The sequence below is a fragment of the Clinocottus analis genome, unplaced genomic scaffold (genome assembly GCF_023055335.1).
Source record: "Clinocottus analis isolate CAN_PGR_092001 unplaced genomic scaffold, fCliAna1.0.p SCAF_17, whole genome shotgun sequence".
In the NCBI taxonomy this organism is placed as follows: domain Eukaryota; kingdom Metazoa; phylum Chordata; class Actinopteri; order Perciformes; family Cottidae; genus Clinocottus; species Clinocottus analis.
This window is the reverse complement of record NW_027175898.1, coordinates 12,426,933-12,445,592: the sequence shown is the minus strand read 5'-3', so window position 1 is coordinate 12,445,592 and position 18,660 is coordinate 12,426,933. Positions and strand designations below refer to the sequence as shown.

General features: G+C 43.9%; 1 protein-coding gene across 3 annotated transcripts in view; it reads right to left on the bottom strand.

Moving 5' to 3' along the window:
- slc4a11 (solute carrier family 4 member 11) overlaps positions 1–18,660 on the bottom strand; it is a 99,021-nt gene that overhangs the window by 75,774 nt on the left and 4,587 nt on the right. The window contains exon 1 of one of the 3 annotated variants that reach the window (XM_068580043.1): positions 7,323–7,491. The exons of the other annotated variants lie outside the window; for them this stretch is intronic. Within the exon in view, the coding sequence (XP_068436144.1) occupies positions 7,323–7,359 (37 nt within the window). The 5' untranslated portion in view covers positions 7,360–7,491. Of the gene's footprint in view, positions 1–7,322; positions 7,492–18,660 lie in introns of those variants that run through there. 3 annotated transcript variants of the gene reach the window in all.

The following is an 18,660-nucleotide window of genomic DNA, read 5'->3' as shown; positions in this document are numbered from 1 at the left end:
CCGTGCACGTGTACGAAGGCAACGCGCCTCAGACGCGGCCGTCAACGGCCCTGAAAGCGCTTGCATGCAGTTGTGGCGCTGACAACATACGGATGATGAACGCCATCGCGACGGGCGACAAGGAGAAAAAGGACATTGGACCTCAAAGTGAGGGAAGACTGCGAAAATAAAATAAATAAATAAACATTTTCTGGACAGGGACCGTACGTGACATGTAAGCAAACTACACATTCAACAGCGCACACACATCTCCTCAGTCCGAGTGGGAAGCAGACAATGTGTCATCGTGCAACTTGATGCAAATCGTTTCTGTATTTTGATTCATTTGGCTGGTTATACACGATAGGACGTGTGTGTTTGTGTGTGTGTGTGCTATACTATACATATTGCCACACTCTGTTTAGCATGTTGGTATTCTTGCTCAGGCACCGTGGAAAGGGAAGCTATACAATGAAGATTTGGGAATTCATCGACACGGGCATCTTCAGACATCTTGGAATAATTACTATATAAAAAGGTGGGGCTGGCAGTGAAAGCGGCGTTTCTACCACTCTTTTGTGTTCTGTTTGTTGGTTTAAAATTAAAGTAAAAAGGAGAAAGTATGCACAGCACAAACTGTTCTGTGCTGGCAACGCTGTGCAGCCTTGGGTCGACCATACAAAAGCAAAATGAATCAGGAACTGAAACCTCGCCTGGGCTCATTGCAGATTATTCCTGTGCTGTAACCTGTATAGTACGCTTGAATCTGCAGTGTGTGTGTGTGTGTGTGTGTGTGTGTGTGTGTGTGTGTGTGTGTGTGTGTGTGTGTGTGTGTGTGTGTGTGTGTGCATGATCAGGTTAAACTGTCATTGACATGCCAGGAAAACCCAAGCAATCCGTCATGGCCAATGGCGAGGATGGACCACCAACACTGCATTTACACACACTGCCGCGTATAAAAAGTACATAAAGTTCAGCTTTGCCTGCCGTGTCATGCCGCGTTCAAACGCTGTGTGAACATGGCATAAGAGATTGTGTGCATGTCCATGCTGTGTACGGTTAATCTTACTTCTGGGACTCAATCTGTAAAAAAAATCTGCCGGCAGACAATCTGCTTTATTTCTGAACTAAAAGCATTTATTGTATTGTGAGAGAGCTTAAGAAATGACCTCTCCTGGGATTAAAATGAAAGTGGATCAAAGCTTCACCAAAGGGCACCGAACATCAGTTTCCCCTCCTCGACTTTCACCCGCTGAAAGCGCTTAAATACTCGTAAACTCCTACATGTAATCTGCTGCAGCAAAAAAAAGACAAAGCTATACATCCAATTACGTGAATAAAAAAAAAAGAACATCCCAATTATTTTATTAGACTGGATCCAGTCTGACTTTAGTGGCCAATTTAGCCAATTAGTGGCTGTTCTTTAAGGATGCAGCACATTAGTAAAAGCCCTTTCTTTTATCTGAGGTTGGAAAAGAAGAGAAAAACTGTTTTATTTTCATCCTCTGAATAGTAGAAGCTTTTGTTGTGTACATCCACATCTGGAGCTGCTATGAAGCAATAAAGACATGTGGAATTAAAATGGTTGCAAAAGAAAAAACGTTAAGTACCGTGTTAGAACTACAGCCCTAGTTATTTATATACAGCTCTACAGCTAATAGGGATGTGCTGCTGAAATACACACATTTGTTTTAGTAATCCACAAACTTTTCAGTATTGAGCTCTGATTAAACTCATAAACTGGATGATGTTTGGCAATTTTTTTTCACCGCAAAGGTTTGTGGTGATTTGATTTGGATGTTGAAGGGAACACAGCAGCTCTTGTGTTACATGATCTCCTGCTTAAGGAACCCATCAGACATGGACTCTACATTTGGAAATACATCAGTTTATAATGTGTTAATGTCCTCTAAGAGGAATCACTTGATTATTTTGCTTATCGTTTCACTGTACTGGTCAATTTTGAGATTTTGGGTCAAATTGAAATAAATGTTTAACAACTGCTAAACTACATCACACCTCTCCAAAGAACTGTCACACAACTTGTGCAGTATAATCCAGGTATCCAGTCATATGCTCAATACTTCAAACACAAGGAAAACACGTTAAGAACTCTATTCACAAGTCGTGCAGTATTATCCAGGTATTTAGTCAAGGAAAACACGTTTTCTTCACGAATCAAAAGTATTCAAAGTAACACAGGGTGAGTAATTTATATTCAAATAGAGGCTCAGGAAAAATAAAAATGAGTCGGAAGATGACGCGGACATTTATGCACACAAAACCATCTCGACAATCACTATGTTTGTGAATCACGCGCAAAAACAATGAAAGGTTGCGTTCGTGGGTTTCCATCAACAGTTTGGAAACAGTGGAGAGAGAAAAGACCGTGTTTTTTTCCGGACGGGGAAATAAAAACTCTCATCAAGGACATGCAGAGAAGGAAGTGGGCGGATGCAGCGGCGCGCCTCCATCTAATAGAAGGGATGAGGACAGGACATGTGACAACCAGTCACCAAAAATTGCTCCAAAATGCCAAACAGCTGCATTACGGAGGAAAAAAACTATTTCAGAAAACTCCAGTTTTATGTAATGTTACACTTTATAGATAGAAACATGACAATAAGGGTGGTACAACACACAGCATGAATCAAACTTTCACTTAATCATAACGCTCCATGACATCCACTTCTTTAAAGACTTAAAATCAAAGTTTTAATGTGTTATAATTTACTCATAGCATTGTATAGTTATAGCACTCATACATAACCATAATGAGACATAACTCATTATGAAGAGTTTTATAATGACATACCCTCTGACATTTTATTTAATGCTGTATTATAATTCCCGAAGTTGTTATACATTATAATGTTTTTGGTTTATAGCCAAATTATAATGCATTATAACAGTGATTATTCTGCATTATCATGTTATTTTAGGTTATTCTGAGTTGTCTTTGTTTGCTTTAAGTACAGTAAAGAAAATAAATCGTTGAATGTATGCAATACATATGTGCAAGAACTGACAAAACGCTGCAAAATGCAAATTACAATAACTTCTGATCAAGTAAAAATACATTCTTACAGTGAGCATAATCTCAATATTAAAAGTACGGAAATCATAATACACTTCAATCCTTTGAAAGGATGATTACTGTTATAAAGCTTAACAAATATGTATCTGTGCGTATAGCTATGATCATACAATGCTATAAGCAGCTTATAATGCATTATAGACGTGGGGGTCATCAACTGTTACTATGATGATTTATACTTGTTAGGAACAACAGTTGCTGGCAGTATAGTGTAGTAGTGATACTTTTACTTCATTGATGTCACATATAACTTATCACTGCAATACTCAGTGAAACTCACTCTACAGTAAATAATCATTAGTGCTCACTAATCCGTCTGTAAACTGTCATTCATCACCCTGAACTGCTGCTCTACATTTCTGCTGATTAAATAGATGGAGATTATGATGAAGCTTAAAACAGTGTTGTCATCACTCTTTGACCAATGCAGGCCAAATGGGAAATTAAAACAAAAAAACCTGGCTCTGTGTGTGTGTGTGTGTGTGTGTGTGTGTGTGTGTGTGTGTGTGTGTGTGTGTGAAGGAGAAGAAAAAAACAAAGAAGATGGAGAAAGACAGAGACATAAAGGCCAACAAGACAACATAGCATGTGTGCATGTGCGTGTGTGTGTTTGAGTCGTAATTGAAACGTATGTGTGGTCTTCTTTATTCCGTGTTCCTTGAAGTGTGCATGATGAGTGTCCATGTTGACACATCTACATAATTGCGGTGTGTGTACGATGCAGATAGAATGAATTGTGTATATAATTACGTTCCGTGTTTGTACGGACAATATCTGTGACCCAGTCAGAGAGAGTGTGTGTCTGGGTGTGTGTGTGTGTGGGAGTGCATGCGTGTGTGTGTGTGTGTGTGTGTGTGTGTGTGTGTGTGTGTGTGTGTGTGAATGTGTGTTACTTCAAAAGAAAAAAAATGCTTATGTGTGAATACACTTGTGTGTGTGACTGTCTTGATGTGTCTTGGTTGGACGTGTTTTTGTGATATTTCAGTGCTTGTGTGTGTGTGTGTGTGTGTGTGTGTGTGTGTGTGTGTGTGTGTGTGTGTGTGTGTGTGGTACTGTATAATAATTTGTACATGTGTGTGTGTTCTCCTCTGCCCAGATGGCTGTGCTCAGAGGCTGAAGCCTCTGAGATCTGTTGCCAGCGGTGAATACTGATCAGAGATCGCTGTCACATCTACAGCGTGCACACACACGCACACACACAAACACACACAAACACACGCGCACACACAGGCACACGTCATTCGTCTTCACTCTCACACACCTCCACTTCCACATGGTCGAACTACTAATTCACACGGCCACTGTGTATCCTCCATGCCGATATCCTCCGGCTCGGCGGGTCACGGCGGCGGCACTGATTACCAGGCTGCCTGTCACACCTGAAGATTGACACCCTGCCGGCTGCACGGCGGGAGACTTTGGTTTAACGTTGTGATTATGATATTTAATCAGCTGTGTTGAAGAAATGAAGACAGAAATGTAGGACTTGGCCCGAGTGGCTGGATTTATAGTTATTTAATAAAACTCAATATATATTTTCAACAGATCTGAATCAAATTAATTGGCGATCAATTTGTCACTCAATTTAATCGTTTGTCATGTTTTTAAAGCAAAAAATGCCCAAAATGCCCTCGTTCCCTCGGGCTCTGGGGGAAATTGTGAAGGGGATTTTTTTTTTACAATTTTTTAACATTTTTGACTGAACATTAGCAAGGTTTACAGCTTATTAATATATCAAGTACATGCCCGTTTGTATATTTGAAGAACAATACTTCTTTCATAGTTCATTTCATGATTTCAGTTGATGAGAATTTCTCTTCGGATATTTCGTCGGTGTTCAAAACGTTCTCGGGATTTTAACAATAATTTGGGATATTGATATACATCATGATGTGGCAGGAAAGCGCAAAGCTCATTATGCATCACATCAACCCAAACTATGCCAACTCTTTGTTTTCAACTACACTTTATTGGGATAAATCAACATGGATTACGGCATTGTTGCGCAACGATATTATCGAAATACACTTCCACCGATTCTATTATACGATGCAGCAAATCATTGCCTTGCGTGTTACGTTTTTAGTGACGACTCACTAATAACAATCCGAGAGAAACCGTGACAGGAACCTGTTGTTCCTCAGCGACGTCGTGTCAAAGTTGAAACATTCTGTGAACGCCTTTCCACGCTGCGGCGGCGTCACAAGCTGCCTACTTTGCTCCATTTTGAGAGCGAGCAAACAAAACCAGAACGTGAAGACCCGCGTCAGCACGACATCGGAAGCTCACTGCAGTATCATTATGATGTGTGATCGCGTGGCGGAGCTCTGTGTTAATTTACAGCTCCATAAAGGGGGTCCCGCGTCTCCGTGACCTCCTCCCACAGCGCCAGCTGCTCCTTCACCTGTCAGCAGGTTGCCACCGGATAATGACGACGGTGTGGGAGACCACTCGCAATCTGCTGCAATGAAGGGATCGCTAATGCTCGTGGATGACGCCATCAATAACAAAACAAAAAAAACAACAAAAAATAAACATCTTTTCTGATGTTTGTGTGATCTGTACGGGACGCGCCAGCTGAACATTCTGATGGACAACGCGTTCCCCGTCACGTATGCGGAAAGGTGCTGCGCACCAACGCTCGCCCTGCTTTTAATTTGACAATCCAGATGGCACACGGCACGGGGAGTGTGGAAAGAGAAATCTAATCCTCTGGCAAGGTAATTGTCGAGTCGCCGGACGTGATCAATAACCGAAATCAAATTCCTGCAGATAGAGTTTGGCGGTTTTGTTCCGCTGGGCAGCAAATCGTTAGCAAGCCGAGTTTAAAGCCAAGGATTCGACAGAAATTAAGAACAGCTGTAATTAGGTGGATAAGACGTCTGATAGGACATCACTAGATCAGACATTTTGACTCTTTTCAAACCTCAACCTTTCCTGTGATTGGACGACAAACCTTTTGAATACCCTTTTAATGTTCTCACAGAACCGAATTGTTCGTCCGCCAGGATCAAACCTGCCCTCTCCGCCACCAATCAGCACTGAGCAAACAAATGCAAATTACTCTTCAGAGGACGCGCCACAGCTCACACCGACACACACTCTGAGATGTAGTTAGTGCGCACGGTGCGTGACGCTCGCGCGCACACACACACACACGCACAAACGCACCTCTCACAAGAGCACAACAGACGCACACAAAACGAGCGCAGGGATACGTTCCCACACATTATCCCATACGCAAAGCCTTGTGTACCAAAAACAAAAACACGCTTGTGCGCACACACACGCACTCAGATATTATTCCCGCACTCACATTATCCCCCACAATGTCCCCATCACACACACACACACACACACACACACACACACACACACAGACGCAGTATCCCACTCTGCCTTCCCAGACAAAATGAAAGTGGGGAGGCAGCCGCATCACACCTCCAAATGGGCTCCGGTCCCTCAGAGGACTTTCAGTGATGGGGAGAACTCGCTTCTCTCCTGTGGCTGTCACCAACACTAATCTAGTCTCTCACACACACACACACACACACACACACACACACACACGCACACACACACACTCACACACAGAGTCCATCCCTCTCAGTCTGGCAAGCGCACTTGCACAAACCCCCCTCCAGCGCAGCACATGAGAAAGTGCATTGTGAGCGCTGCATTCCGGCCGTCTCTGCTCGACAGGTAAACCGCCTTTGGCTCGTTGGCTGTCATTTTAAAATAAGGGTTCAGTTCCTGAACTGAAGCGATACGATTCAGGAACCACTTGTGTAGCGTACCAGACACGAACACCAAGAAGAGAAAAACCAAAGAGAGAAAAGAAAGAAAAAAAAAGAGGAGACGAAAAAAAAAAAGCGGCAAACGCATACTTATACAAAAATGCAGCAAAAAGAACAATCACACACACACACACACACACAACACACACACACACACACACAAACCCACATCTGCATTTGTGGAAGCAGAACGTGGCTTCTACAACTCAACACGATTTCTGTCAGACTGAACGTTGCCACACAGAAAAACACCAAGTATGTACAGTTGGACACATGCACAGACCCAAACATCTGCCATCCCTCTGAGTGGAAGTGGAGGTTTGGCTGCACATGTTTTTGCACCGGGGGGGTTCTCAGGTTTCACGAGGTAGGGAACCCCAAGGTTCTCCCGAGTCAACGCCGTGTCGTGCACAGCTGAGGAGACGCTCCAGCAGCTCGGATCCACTTACCCGAAGGCACAAAATGTAGAACTTTGTTGGTCTCCATGACTGAGCAAGTGGTGGCGAACGCACACTTCCTCTCTCCAACCGCCTGCTCCCCCCCAAGTCAACCCATCATGGTTGTGTTATCCTGTGCTGATGAGTGCGAGATCACCTCTGCTCCCTTTGCTCTGCTCTGTTTCTGACTGCCTCTCAGACACATGCAGTGACTCAGCCCCACTGCCTGCCTACTTGCTGTCTCACCGCTGGGTCCTAGTGCCTTTCTGTTTCCTTTCCTCCTTTCCTCCTCTCCTCCCCCCGCACACACACACACACACACACACACACACACACACACACACACACACACACACACCTCTTCCCTCCACAATTCCAGCTCACCAAGCCGGCAGCCTATGGCAGGCCAGCATGCAGCGGGGCGAGACACACCTCCTCCCAACGCAGCCAGCCCAACATGCAACATGTCATCCATTCGCCAGCTGCACCAGCTCACCGGGCCCGCCGTCGCTTTGTCTGACAACAACTAAGTAGTAGTAGTTTCTCCGTGAACGTGAGCTTATCGCTCTCGGTGCTCTCGTGCACATGTTTCTGCACGGTACACGCATGCCGGGATGTGTCAGGACAATGTCAAGACCAAGAACGTGACGGCGACGAAGCCAGAGCAGAACCCGAACATGCGGCATTGCTTTGTCTCCCTCCACGAAATATTGTGGATCATAATTTATTGAAGATCAACCGAAACCAATTCAGCTCAAAGCCCAAGCAAAGACTGACAGCTCTCTCTCTGTCTGTCTCTCTCTCCTACGAGGGTGCCTTGGACACACATTTAGAAACAATTAAGTTGATTAAATGAAACAATTGAATTGAGAGCTAAATCATTAAATAAAAAGTGGTGCGTTCAGGAGGACTAGTTGTTGGAGCATATGGCTGCATCGTTTCATGTCATCCCCCCTCCTCTCTGTCTCTCTACTGACTGCATCCACGCTGCCAACTATCAAATTAAATGCCAACTATCTTGGTCAGTTGCTGGCAGCCCTGATTAAAGCGGACTTATAGCTTGGCCTTGATGTGAGAACAACAAGAAGGTAAAGATTTGCTGACAGCCCAGAAGAAGAACGCATAATGCAAGCGCGAATCTCAGTCAGAATCACTGCTGATTTTTTTTTTAGCAAAACCTACACGTTTTATAAAGTGGCACAAGATAAATTATGGCAAGGAGCACGCACATGTCCATCATACCCAGCCAAAGTGACAGCGACTGGGATCAGATTTGTGTCGACGCGTCCGCATCCAGTGGCCAAATGCAGGCACGGATGCTGACGGGTATCTGCATCTCTGGCCAAAAGAAGAACAAGCCGCTGCCGAGAGCACGAGACTCTGGGTTCGGTTGAAGTCTTTGTAAATGCTGACCGTTGGTCTCAAACGAAATGCGCGGAAAGCAAAAAAAAAAAAACCTGCTCACGAGAAGACACTTTGTGCCATCTCATTTCTGCATGGGGTATGCATCTTTACATTCCTGCGAGGCCCATCAGGTAACATACGAGCAATGTACCTTCAGAGCAAATTCTTTTTGACGTGAGCGGTCATACCGCCTGGAGAACAGGTTCTTCCGGGCTCTCCAGGATGACTCGCGGGCCAAACAAACCAAACAAAGTCTTCTGATCATAGTCTTAGCAAAGAGGCAATGTCAACAACGTTCACATCACTTCAGACCTGGAGGCTCGGGAATGACAGTCGAGATGGCGGAACATTTGGACATTTCATGTTGGAATTATTGGAATAAAACGGGAGATCCCTTCACTTTGCGATTCAACTGCTGCATTTGTGCCATTATGTACCGCCGTTTTCATGAATACTAATCATATTTACATAATAATGACGAATATGCCGACAATAGCAACAACTCAAAATAAATGGTTCGCTTGTCGCTCCTCGTTTAAAAAGCCGAGTTCACACTACAAGACTTTGAAAGCCGTCAGATCGTTGGGCTGTTCACGCTACACAACTTTCTTGTAATCGGGAGTATTTATGTCTTCTGGTTTTCACACTACAAGATCTCTCACCAGGAGGAATCCCCGATGAGTATGTCTGGTCCCCACACGATGTTTTGTCACAAAAACAAAGTCATGCTCGATGATGTTTTTCGCCAGCACACGTGTCTTTACTATTGATCTATTTGCCTTTCAGTGCAACAGCAAATTACTGCCCATTTCACTTTTAACCAGGTAATTGCTGCTCTAGTCCTGTCATTTGGTTTGGTCTTATGAAGCTGGTAAGCGACACAGAATATTACGTGTGTGTTGAATCACAAATTATTGACATGTTTTTGGACTTGTATTGAAATAAAAAATACTAAAAATCAACAAAAAATGACATTCTCATGCAACTAAAGTGCATCATCATTTACATTTTGAAGGAAACATATTTAGTCCAGGTTTACATTTGTTTTCGACATACCAAATAATGGTGGACTGCTGTTTGTGTCCCGTGTGAAACCAAAAGCCATAACTAACATGACAAACATACTTGAGCCAAACTGTGATATTTTTACTAAATATAACCAAGTAGTCGTGTTGCTATTGTTAAAATAAATATTGTTTTTGTTTTAATTTACGACGTTAAACACACATTGAAGACCGTAATCCCTTGGAAACTACTTGAGTACGTAGTTTAGTCGACTTGTTTTGCAAAAACAAGACTCACCCTTTGTTGGATGATTTGTTTATAACATGGCTTAAGAAAATTGCATGAAACTTTTCATTTATTTGATTGACTTGGTTTATAGGTTCTCTTTTGTAATGCAATAATAAGCAGGTTGGATTTATAAATATAGCAAACACAGAGGCCACTGGATCAAAAAGTTAATTTCCCACCCTGATGTAAATGCTCTGTGAAAGGTCTCTCATTTGCATAAGCCAGCATATATAACATCACTGTGTGTGGTATGGCCAGTGGCTCTGCTTTGCATAAAAACTGTTACGCACGGTGAGGGCAAATGCGTCACTCAGTGAACCAGGCTGCATTGTACCCGGAGGATAATTCCAGTGTTCTCACCAGCCACGAAAACCTGCAGCCCAGGTGTCACGATGGGCGCTCTCTAGTTAAACGCCGAACGGCACAGCTGCATAACAACACGCGTCTTGGGAAAATGTCAATATGAGCGATTGAGTTGGCGACCTGGAGAAAAAAAAGACGCTGCCTGTCGGGGAGCTCGAAGGGCCGTTCCGAAGCCTTAAAAAAAGGTTGAATTTACACTTGTTTCTACCTTTGTTGTTTTCTGAAGCCAGAAAAATCCAATCTCATTAACATGGTGTCTGCTGGATGCACCCGAGGTGCTTCCAGTATGGTATCAAATTAAGCTCGATAGAGTGGAACTACTGCGGGAAAGAAATACTCGAAATGGGAGGAAAAGAAAATCTGGAAATGTGAACTTAAAATTTGTATGCTAAAAAACAATATCTTTAAAGAATCAAAGCGGCTGTGCCCAGGTTATGTAACATCCTTACTTTATTGCGTTGGACAACTAGTTTCAAACTCAAATATTTTTCTTGCTTTTCACATTTAAATTGTACTCTAGTTGGTTCCTCTAGTTGGTTCACTTCTCTCAGCGGTTCGTGTCAGTGTGGAACCTGTTTGCAGTAAAGCTTCAGCTCAGTGCCTATAGGCGTCTCATCTGACAAAGGTGAAGTATCATGTCAAGGCTGTCCTACCGTCCCCTCTTAAAGCCGTACTCCCTTGTTTCCAGCATGGCTTCTGCTTATATAGACACACAAGGAGCCCATGAATTTGGTTATGAAACCTCCATCAACTGTTTTGTTTTTTTTTGCAGCCACTTTGGGGGCTGCAGAAACTGTTGGCAAATTTGTGAGCAAAAAGCTGCTCGTGTTACTCGTACCAAAAAGGCACAGAGCAACGGTACATCCCTGATTCAAACTCAACGCAGCTTGTTCCTTCTTGTTAGCGAGGAGCCGAATATTCTCCCCGATCTTGAGGCAACATGTCTGGCTCTTTAACTGCCTAATGCTATATTTTCACTAAACAGTCGACAGGTGTGTCTTTTTTCGCTGAGCGGGAATCAATGCTGGATATTTTACAGTTGAATATAAATTGCCTCTGCAAACTAATGGTGAATGTTTGTCTAAATAACCTTTAACATATGTGTAGCATCACTGTATTGCAACAACAACATGTGATTTGCTAAACATTGAGACAAATATCGGCAATGCTGGTATCACACTGGTAATTGAAAATATTCAGAGGAATATTGTTTTCGCTTGAAGAGAGAGAGAGAGAAAGAGAGAGAGAGAGAGAGAGAGAGAGAGAGAGAGAGAGAGAGAGAGAGAGAGAGAGAGAGGTGGAGAGAGAGAGAGAGGGGGAAAGAGAGAGCGCGTTGGCACTTGCTGTCAAAATATCGTGAGAAGGGGAAAAGGGAGTTATATAAACAGAAATATTTAACTCATTTTTTACTCCTAATTATATCCGACTCGGTAGCCAGAAACCAGGGTCCAGTACCACGCAGCTGTTGAAAAACAAAGCAGCTACAATGTTTGAAAACAAAAAGCCTTTCATTAAATCCTCTACGGCCTTTAATATCAACCGCACTGAAGTTCCACCCAAGCCTCGGGGTCGTACTCCCTCTTAGCTTGTGGAAAGAAACCGGAGGCCAAGAGCAGGAGGGCGTCCCGTGACCTGCCACAGCCATGTGTCCAGCTGCCGGTGACACTGAACCCTCACTGTCTACTCACTCAAAGTCACTTTTGGAAGAAGGGGCCAATCACGAAGACTTCAATCTTTTCATGTGGTCGTTGCGTTGATATAACCACATCTTATGAGCCAATATTCATGTAAGCTGCAAACAGGTATTTGCTATGGAAGTGGCGCTATCGGTCAGTATAACGGCTACTCTCCCTCCGAGTGTGCTGTTTTCTGAAATCTGAACTCTGACGTTATCTATTCGTTGTGAGCATTTCCATTATGCATTGTAATAGCCGGACATGCTGCTGTCGCTCCCATCCCCCCCAAAAAATAAAATCCCATTGTGCCTTAGACTCCAGCTGAGGGCTTGATGGACTTCTTGTTTCTGCTCGGAGCGACAGTAAAAAAACAAGTTTTAAAAAAAATGTTCCTCACTGTCGCCAGCTAATTTGCTCCAAAAGGTGGTTCCACCACATACCTGGAGTGGGAGGTGTCTGTGTGTAAAAAAGAGATAACATATCTGTTTTAGAGGACTGAAGCGAGTGCTCTGGGAAGCTGGAATGATCCTCAGGCTACTCGGCGGCTCGTCATCGGCGGGTGCTATGAAGCCGGTTGGTGTGGCCTCCAGGACGCTGACAGCTTGGTGTGTGTGTTTGTTTGAGTGAGTGTGTGCGTGTGTGATGAATCACCACTTGTGAACTGCCTTAACCACTAAAGAGCAATAAGGTGCACAGAGAGAGTTTAGCAGTTAGGACCCTCTCTGCCTCTGAAACCACATACACCCCCGCCTGCTGGCCTGGGATTGACTCTTGACTCCGAACCATGCCGGTGTGTGTCTATCACTTAGCCTTCCTGCTGCTTCAAAAACAAATAAATAGAGATACATCAACAACAACAATAAGGGTACAGAGCAAACCACAGGAAAAAATAGAGTAAGGGTGTGCTTGCGATAAGGACTAAGGCCAACGGGGGCCAAGTCATTCCTGTAGTCTTCATCGCTGAAGGAGGACTTCAAAGAAACTCAGACAAGAGACACGACAAGAACGTGAACGACAGCGCAGGACGGATGTTGGAAAAAGACAAATACTTCAAGTTACTTCGAACAACTATCTGGGGATCAATAGACACACAATGATTTGCACTTTACGACATCTTGGTGATCTCAAAGTCAACAATCATCAACGATTAAGATGAACCACGTCTCTCGTCGAGGAGTTTACCTTTCCCTTCAACTTAAAACAGGTTTCACAGCGACACCCACAATGCAAATACAGCTCTGCATGCAACAGTGTGCGTTTCATACAGATTTCATGTGAGCAGTCTGAAGTCCACAGAGGACTGAATGACCTTTTTTAATTATTATTATTCATTTTCTCACACTCCTCTTTATTTATTGTTGTGTACAATGTGTACATACAGATGCATATTAAAAGAAAAGAAAGTGGTCGTGGTATTTATACATCTGGATTGTTTTGGTGTTGCGGATATACTATATGACACTATATGCAGCAATGTCTCTTTTAAAAAAATTCACGACTGGGCTACTGAAAGATAATCCACACTCTTGTTTTTTAACAGTTTCATGTAGGAACTATTTTCTGTGTAGCGAACTACACCCGCCAACTGTATTACGGTCGCAGAAGGAAGCGTGGAACTGTTGCTTTTGGGCGTTCAGCTTTTTTCATTTTCACTGCAATCAAAAACAGTTTGATCTCGCGCTTGCTGTGGTGTGTGCGCACACACACACACAATACACATCAGAGTGTGTATCTGTAAGCCACACACACATACACACACACACGAATGCTCGCGACTGTATTAACAGACAAGCAGAGCGTCATTAAAAAAAAACTCAATAGAAAAAGGCATGCGGCACAACCCTCGTGGCCGTGTCCAATCCACTTTGTTTATTTCCCCATCTACAGAGCCGCAGCTGTGAATGAGCACTGGGTTCTCTTTCATCACACACGCAGAACGGACTGTGAGGAGAAATTCGCTGAATTTAACAGAAAGTGTGTTGGATTAGAACCACAGACTTCGCCTTTTAAAAAGCCCTTTGTCTTAGAATATTTATTCTAAACGATCATGACGTGTGATTACGGCGGACTTTCTGCAACCCTGTCTGTCAAAATGACGGACAACAAGAAAGTCTAATGCAACCCGCCACCGATTCTGCCATCGCTCCTCGAAAAAACAATGGCACAGCCAGCGGCTTTCCCCGCTGATCATGTGAGGGCAGCTAAGTGCCATTTCTGAACGCTTGGTCCTTTTGATCCCGTTGCTCGCTAGTCTAATAAGCACTACGTAGACGTGTTGTGCACGGGCCCGCAGAAAAAGACGAGATTCCACTGATTTGCAGTCCAGTGTTGTACAGGACTGTGCTGCTGCAATGTGTGTGTGGGTGTGTGTGTGTGTGTGTGTGTGCTGTCCTTTTGTCCTTGTGCCAGATGCCAGGATGTGGTGTACAACATCATGAGGATGCCAACGTGCCTCTGTGCCGGTGTTAAGACTTTCCACTTGGTGATTTTAAAACCTGCCGACCCTGTTTTAAGTAGCCGCGGGGAATCCTGAGGAAGCTGCGTCTGCACTAGTCTGGTATTAAAGGCAATACAGCGCGGCAAGTAATGATGCACATACAGCGGCAGCTATTGCCTCAGCGAGCCATCAATCACTGAGGGAATCCTGCTCCCTCCTTTTGACTGGGAACAACCTTCATTAGCAGCCGTGCGTGTGTGTGTGTGTGTGTGTGTGTGTGGGAGAGTGTGTGTGTGTGTGTGTGTGTGGGAGAGTGGGCATGACTGTGTGCTTGTGGTTTAACTACACCTCAGTGTCTGCATCGGTAGGCGTCTGTCTTGTCTTTCTGTCTATGTGCATCAACCGTTTTTGTGTGTATGAACATATATGTGGTGTGTGTGTGTGTGTGTGTGTGTGTGTGTGTGTGTGTGTGCGTGTGCGTGTGCGTGTGTGTGTGTAAATTAGGGGAAGTCTGCTAGTTATTTTTCGCATCCCCCTTGTTGATGTTGTTGTTGATGATGATAATGCTATACTCTGGCACAGGAAGGAGAGAGAGACAAAGAGAGGGAAGAGGAGAGAGCGAAAGAGAGAGAACGGCACAATGATAATCATGATAACAAAGGAGAACAGAGAGATGAAGGAAACAGGGGAAGGAGGAGAGACACGATGAAGAAGAGGAGGGGAGCAGCTGGTTCTTGTTACTCTGCTGCCCCCACACATCACTGCAGGAGCTCTTAGAATATACCATCCCGCAATTCCCACTATATGGGTATATTGGTATATGTGTGTGTGTGGGCATATGTGTGTGTTTGTGTGTAGCAGCGTTCAGTGCGGCAATATAAGTATTGCCAAGGAAACGAGGGCATATATCAGGTCACAAACTAGCTGCAGATTAAATTTTGAGGAAGAACAACTTGATTACGTTCTCTCCGGCGAAAGCGGCTCCCTGTGACTGAGATGACGCAGGTGAGCACACCCCATCAGTGGAGGGCTGCAAGTACTGCGCTCCATTTGAACCGGGAAGTCGGTATCTCCAGACTTCCCACTCGGAGGTTTAAAATGGAACGCCGCCTGAGGTCGGACTTCCGATTCGGAAAGTCGGGGCAAACCCCACCGACTCCTGAACTCCAAATCCAAGATGGCCGTTCCATGCATCAAAAGTTACAACAAAAAAACACGAGTAAATGTCTTGTTTATTTGCACAACTACGGTTTGAATCCCATCTGTACACACGTTGCTACGATGTTTGTATGCACAAAATAGTCCCGTAATATGTCGTTATCAACTGGCCTCGCTGTTAGCAACTAACCCTCATTTAAGTTTCAACCGTCAACTTGGGCGTAACGTCTTTCCCAGTCCTTAGTTCAGCTTTCCGAGGTAAATGGAAGGTAGCTGAACAACATGCTCAACATATGCATGCGAGGTGGGTACCTTCGTCACACAATGGTCGGGTAATAATTTGTTAAAATTAAAGAAGTTGTCTGACATTATTTACTTTGTTGCATTGTAGTTATGAGTACAGTCTAATTTCCAACCTCATCGTCTTGTAAAATCCGGCATTGTGAATTTTAAAAATGTGACATTGGACTCAGCGCTCCCTGTCACATTGCTGGCAGAAGAAGGCGGTTTGGTGCAGACGCGCTCTTTGACCTTCCATTGTCCCGAAGTCGCAGCGGTGACCACAGCGACAAACACTCAGGAAACAGGAAATGTGTTTGCACGGCGGCACAGTTCGAACACGCAATCACACCAAAAACATAATTATGGATTGGCAACTTCCTATGATAGTTTTTTTAGGCTAAATAAACCCAATCAACAACTCTAACCTTGATTTACTGGTTTATCTGTTTATTTAGCGATGTTAAATCATCCAGGATGTTTTTATGTCTGAAGAGTTTCTTTTGTTGAATTTGTTTTCCAACATTTCTCACTTCTGTGCCGAAACAATAATTGCCGAAAACAAAAATAATGCTACAACTGAGTCATTGCTCAAAAAAAGTCCTCCTGGCCCTGAAGCTTCAGGAGGTAACCGGCGCCAGCGCCGCCCCGTTTTGGTTAACTTGTTTGTTTGGCCTTTTTTAAAATAATGGCTGCCACGGCGGACTAGAGTTTGACAGAATCAAATCCTCGACGACAACGTGCCCGAGGAAAGCGCCACACAGTAAATCCCACTGGCGCGCTCGGGGTAAGCTTTCCTGGAAACCTGCGTGACACAACTGCCCGGGATGTAAAAAAAAAAGAAGAGAATTCCAGTGCAGCGAGCGTGGTGGGGAAGTTTCAGCCCTCGACTAAACGAGGAAAGGCTGAGTGAGCACACACACATTTCTTTTCGGCACCGCCTTGCTCACACGGCACACACACATTCACGTGCAATCGGCCTTGCTTGCTCGGGAGGCACGTGGCTGGTTCTTACTCATCCCCCCTGCTCTTCCAACAGGCTCTCCGATTAGGACCAGCAACCCTTTGGTCTTAAACAGACTTCTCTAATCTCCCTACTCATACTATCCCCGTGGAAATTCTTTTCACAATGCCCAAATAAAAATGTACTTTATGAATCCTCGACGGGGAAACACAGTTAGCGGCAGAGATAAAGGTAATACATGACAAATTATAGAAGAAGATTATTGTCTCTCTGATGCAATATAGACAAAGGATGACTAAGGATTTGTAAGCAGAAATATCTTGAATGTCATCACAAGCACACTCTACGGGATAAATGATGGAGTCCACTGAGACACAGACACACTGCCCTCTGCTGGAAGCTGCAGACGCTCCAAGCAGGTCGGTTTATCAAAATATGTCACTTCTCCTCTTGTTTTTCTTCAACAGTACCTATTTTTAACAGTACGGTCGAGATAAATGTATTAATAGTAAAACACAGAGTGGTTATCTCAGTGAGGCTTTGCTGATCTCGGATGGGTCAGATAAAGAAATGTGCAGCGCAAAAAGTAGCATTGAATTGGAGATAGTGGCTGTGCCCTCCGACCTTCTGTTTCCCCTCCATGTTTCCCCTCTTTAGTGTGATACCTTCCACACGCACACAAACATACACACACACACACACACACACACACACAAGGACACACACACACACAAGGACACAGAGACACCACTCCACAGGAAATGTTTGTTGTCTTTACATTTCCAAAAGCCCTAAAGGGGAAGCAATGCTGACTCGGACACTTTCTAACTTTCAACTAACGGTCAAATCAGCAACGCGGATCCTCCTGCCTCCTCCTGCACTCGCTGTAAATCACACTCTCCTCCGGGAGGACCTGACCAAAACACTCCTTTAATGGTTCATGGGTTGATCTGCTTTGAACTTAATTTAAATTGCCACTAAGGCCATTCTTATGAAAATATATTAGTCAAATACTGGACTGATTAAGTCTGGACTTAACATTCATTTTTAATTCTACCACAGACACCGCGGACATCAGGATGTGGGAGGGTATATCCTTCCATCCTTACCAAAATGTCCAAATTAAAGATTAATAGTCATGGTAATTAATCTAATAACACTAGTAATATTACTGCACGTGCTCCTCACCTAATCTGATGTGTGGCTAAAGAATTCATTTAGAAATCATTACCCATCTCTTGGAGAAAATGATAATGTCCTGATGCTTATCAGCCGAGACCACAGGCTCCTACTTTGTGCTATTAATTATTTTTTTTACCAAGAGTTTATGAAAACAGATTAAGGGGCCTCGTTTTGAAAAAGAAGCCTTTTTCTAGCAGACAACCACTTTTGGAAGAAAAAAAAAATGGACACAATTTCTGTGCACCTACAGAGCGCTTCAAAAAAAAAAAAAAAGAAACGCTGCAATAAACTGCAAAGGGCACTTTGTTGTATTGTTGCTCTGGTTGCAGGAAGACAGCAAAGAAACAGTTAGTGGACAAACACTGGGTGGGGTTTCCTCTCCTCCTGACTGGCTCCTGCCTTGCATTGTCCATTTTTCAGATGCTGGCCAAGTGCCGCTTGCCAAGCAGAATAACAAAATGTGTCCGTCATGAAACCACACGCGGATGAATCAAACAACCCAAACACACGCTCTCGCTCGCTCGAGCACGCACACTCCCAAATATAGACCCACATGATTTATCGGTGTGCCCGTAGATCGTAAACTAATATTGA